Below are 4,345 nucleotides of genomic sequence, written 5' to 3' on the forward strand. Positions count from 1 at the left end.
ACTAACGGCTCAGAAACAGCAACACTCACAAAGGTAAACAAAAATCATTAATGTGTCATAACAATAAAACGTTACATTTAAAATGATCGTTTTTTTTAGTTATCCAGCTGTTTGGAATCATCTGCACAATTTGTCAAATATATGCTTATTCGTATTCCATTAAGTTAACTGAACTGAGACAAACTGAAAAAGATAGTGAGGAAAAAAAGCTAATAAAAGTTAATAACATAAAAATGAATGTTATGTATTCCGTATGTAAGCTTAACCAGTCTAAAGGCAGTGAGTCAGTGATTATGACGGTGATTGAATGTGATTCCAGGTTACTGCACACCATGGCCACCAGGGCTGTTTCCCGTCTGCTGCTCTTAGCACTGCTGACTTCCTGTCTGCTGGTCGCTGATGGCCGCCAGCTTCACCTGGGAAACTGCGTGATCAGCGTCCACACTCACGAGCTGAAGAAGTCCATCAGCGAGATCCACCAAAGCGTGGTGAGTATCTGACATCACCTACACTCACCAAATATACCCTGCGCCTCTATTACACTCACCAAAAATACCCTGCGCCTCTATTACACTCACCAAATATACCCTGCGCCTCTATTACACTCACCAAAAATACCCTGCGCCTCTATTACACTCACCAAATATACCCTACACAAGTGGTCTCAAACTTGTTGCCAAAGAGGTCCATGTATATGCAGATATTCATTCCAACCAATTAATGCTGTCTTAATTGATTCCAATTACTCATTCAGCCATATGCGTTTAACTGCATTAAATACAGAATATAAGCAACACTTGTTATTCAACGGTACAATCTATGATCATTTTATTAGGTACACCTGTACACCAGCTTGTTAATGGAAATATGTAATCAGCCAATCATCTGGAAGCAACTAAATGCATAAAAGCATACAGAAATGGTCAAGAGGTTCAAGAAATAGGATCTTGAGTTTGCAGAGAATGGTATGAAAAACAAAAAACATCCAGTGTGCAGCAGTTGTTAATGAGAGAGGTCAGAGCAGAAGGGCCAGACTGGTCAAAGCTGACAGAAAGGTGACAGTGACGCAAATAACCACACATTACAACAGTGGTAAGCAGAAGAGTATCTCTGAACACACAACGCATCATAACTGTAAATGGAAGGGCTACAGCAGCATTTTTTTTACCATTAAGTAAAAAAGTAGTCTAATAAATGTAATAAATACCTTATGAAGTTCAGTGAGTGTATGTAACAGAGTTAAAGGCAGACGTACATATTCTGTCATTGTGTTTAGTAGATAAATATTATTATGAATGTCATGATAACATTCTTCTAATATGCCAGCGTATCTTAATGTTCTGTTAACTCAGAGTCAGCTGATCAGGTAGCAGTGTGCTCACACATACACATACACACTCACGTGCGCACACACACACACACACACCCACACACACGCACACGTAGTGCTGGTCTGACAGTGATGTACTGCACTTCCTTAAGGGGCGTGGCTAAGGAAATTACACAGGTGTGTCCCAAACGTCAGCGGAAATTCTTTAAGGTATCCGAGTCAGTTTCCCTGAAGGCCATGGCTGGATCTTTCACACACTGACATCAGTCATGTGACACACACACACGCATGCATGCATGCACACACACACTCACACACAGAAACACACTCACACACGCACACACACACTCACTGTGAGTCCACCCCTGCAGCATACAGTCACACACTCACACACACACACACACACACACACACACACACACACACACACACGCACACACACACTCACTGTGAGTCCACCCCTGCAGCATACAGTCACACACACACACACACACACACACACACACACACACACACACACACACACACACACACTCACACACTCACTGTGGGTCCACCCCTGCAGCATACAGTCACACACTCACACACACACACACACACACACACACACACACACTCACACACTCACTGTGGGTCCACCCCTGCAGCATACAGTCACACACTCACACACACACTCACACACACACACACACACACACACACACACACACACACACACACACACACACACACACACTCACACACTCACTGTGGGTCCACCCCAGCAGGGAAGCAACCTGAATCTGCCCAAGCACAGGCCCATGGTCACGTGACCACAGGCTCCTCCGTGTCACAGCTTCCTCTGAGGACAGGAAGTGATATCACAGGTTTATCTGAGGACAGGAAGTGATATCACAGGTTTATCTGAGGACAGGAAGTGATATCACAGGTTTATCTGAGGACAGGAAGTGATATCACAGGTTTATCTGAGGATAGGAAGTGATATCACAGCTTTATCTGAGGACAGGAAGTGATGTCACAGGTTTATCTGAGGACAGGAAGTGATGCTGTGATTTTTATCTCTACAGCTGATGGAGGACAAGCATATGGGCCTGAGGCTTCTCAAGTCACACACCATGAAAGAAGTGAAGGTACATGTGTGTGTGTGTGTCAGTGTGTGTGTGTGTGCTTGCGTGTGTGCGTGTATGTGTGTGCGTATATGTGTACATGTGCGTGCGTGCATGTGTGCGCGCACGTGTATGTGTGTGTGTGTGTGTGCGCACATGTATGTGTGTGTGTGTGTGTGTGTGTGCATGTGTACGTGTGCGTGCATGTGTGTATGTGTGTACATGTGTGTATGTGTGCGTGTATGGGTTGTTAATTTTTAAAAATTGTCATTGTTGAATCAAAAACAATACAGTGTATCAACGCACCAGGAATATAATCTGGTTTGCTCATGTACTGTATATCAAATAGTATTTTATGCTGTTTCATATTTACTGGTGATATTTTCTTAACAATTAATATGGAAACTGAAATTGACAAAGTCTACCAACCTACCTCTCACAGCTACTATTCAATAAGTTTACTTTCAGACTATTTCATTACACTTGCTTTGGCTGTTAAAAGACCAATGGGAATCAAGAGCCTAATATCCCTCCACGAGTGTTACACTTGTGTGATTAGACACACAGCAGATTTTAGCCTGGGGGAGGGACACGCCCTGTAGTCTCACGCCCTGCCCCCCTGCCCCCCCAGGCTGCGGAGAGCTGCTGCTTCCTGCGCATGCTGCTGAGGTTCTACGTGGAGCGCGTTTTCAGCAGCTACAGCACGGCACAAGCCCACCTGCGCCGAACCACCAGCAACCTGGCCAACTCGTTCCTCAGTATCAAGAAGGACCTGCGTCAGTGTGTGAGTACAGCTGTGTGTGTGTGTGAGTGTGTGTGTGTGTGTGTGTGTCCCTCACCCACCCCAACACAAAGGTAAAGTCTGCCATGGAGCAGAATCTGTTTTAAGATTCTACAAGCACACCAAACACAGGGTCCAGAGACAGGGTCCGGACACAGGGTCTGAACACATGGTCCAAACACAGGGTCTGAACACAGGGTCCAAACACAGGGTCTGAACACAGGGTCAAAGGTCCAAACACAGGGTCCAAACACAGGGTCTGAACACATGGTCCAAACACAGGGTCCAAACACAGGGTCTGAACACAGGGTCTGAACACAGGGTCAAAGGTCCAAACACAGGGTCCAAACACAGGGTCTGAACACAGGGTCCAAACACAGGGTCTGAACACAGGGTCAAAGGTCCAAACACAGGGTCCCAACACAGGGTCTGAACACAGGGTCAAAGGTCTGCAGATTTCTGGTCTGCAGGTCCAAACACAGGGTCCAAACCTGCCATGCACTGTAGTGAATGTTTGCCAGAATGGCATAAATTACACCAATGATCCCTTTGCAATCAGAGGTAACTAACAGCAGTCACAACACTGCCACCCTGTGGACAGTCACAGAATAAAGATAATTGGAGTTGTTCTGTAGGACCGAGGTTAATAGCCTGATGTGTGTTTCAGGGTTTCAGTGTGTATTGGTTTGTGTCAGTGTGTATTGGTCTGTGTCAGTGTGTATTGGTCTGTGTCAGTGTGTGTATCAGTGTGTATTGGTCTGTGTCAGTGTGTGTATCAGTGTGTATTGGTCTGTGTCAGTGTGTGTATCAGTGTGTATTGGTCTGTGTCAGTGTGTGTGTCAGCGTGTATCTGTCATGACGGTGTGCTCTTCTGTTCTGTTCAGCATGCCCAGATGCAGTGTCACTGTGAGGAACACACCAGCCACACGTTCTCAGTCATTCAGGCCGGCTTTGAGAAGGTAGGTCACCTGACTGTGTGGGGGCGGGGCTTGTGCCAGATGTGATAATCACCCAGATGTGCTAATTACCCATGGTGCTCTGCAGCTGAGCCAGAAGGAGGCGGCAGTGAAGGCCATGGGGGAGCTGGACTGTCTGCTGGACTGGATGGACAGCTTCCACCATTTCTAG

General features: G+C 46.0%; 1 protein-coding gene across 1 annotated transcript; it reads left to right on the forward strand.

Annotated features, from left to right (window-relative positions):
• Positions 1 to 4,345, forward strand: il19l (interleukin 19 like). Its single transcript, XM_061219912.1, has 6 exons — positions 1 to 33; positions 320 to 488; positions 2,398 to 2,460; positions 3,068 to 3,220; positions 4,102 to 4,176; positions 4,262 to 4,345. The coding sequence occupies exons 2-6, from the start codon at positions 333 to 335 to the stop codon at positions 4,343 to 4,345; spliced, it is 531 nt and encodes a 176-aa protein (XP_061075896.1). The 5' UTR covers positions 1 to 33; positions 320 to 332.

Source organism: Conger conger, chromosome 14 (genome assembly GCF_963514075.1).
Source record: "Conger conger chromosome 14, fConCon1.1, whole genome shotgun sequence".
In the NCBI taxonomy this organism is placed as follows: Eukaryota; Metazoa; Chordata; class Actinopteri; order Anguilliformes; family Congridae; genus Conger; species Conger conger.

Coding starts and splice junctions, on each gene's coding strand:
- il19l (XM_061219912.1), top strand. CDS start 333: ATGGCCACCAGGGCTGTTTCCCGTCTGCTGCTCTTAGCACTGCTGACT. Junction 2,461..3,067: donor ACACCATGAAAGAAGTGAAG/GTACATGTGTGT, acceptor CTGCCCCCCCAG/GCTGCGGAGAGCTGCTGCTT. Junction 3,221..4,101: donor AGAAGGACCTGCGTCAGTGT/GTGAGTACAGCT, acceptor TGTTCTGTTCAG/CATGCCCAGATGCAGTGTCA.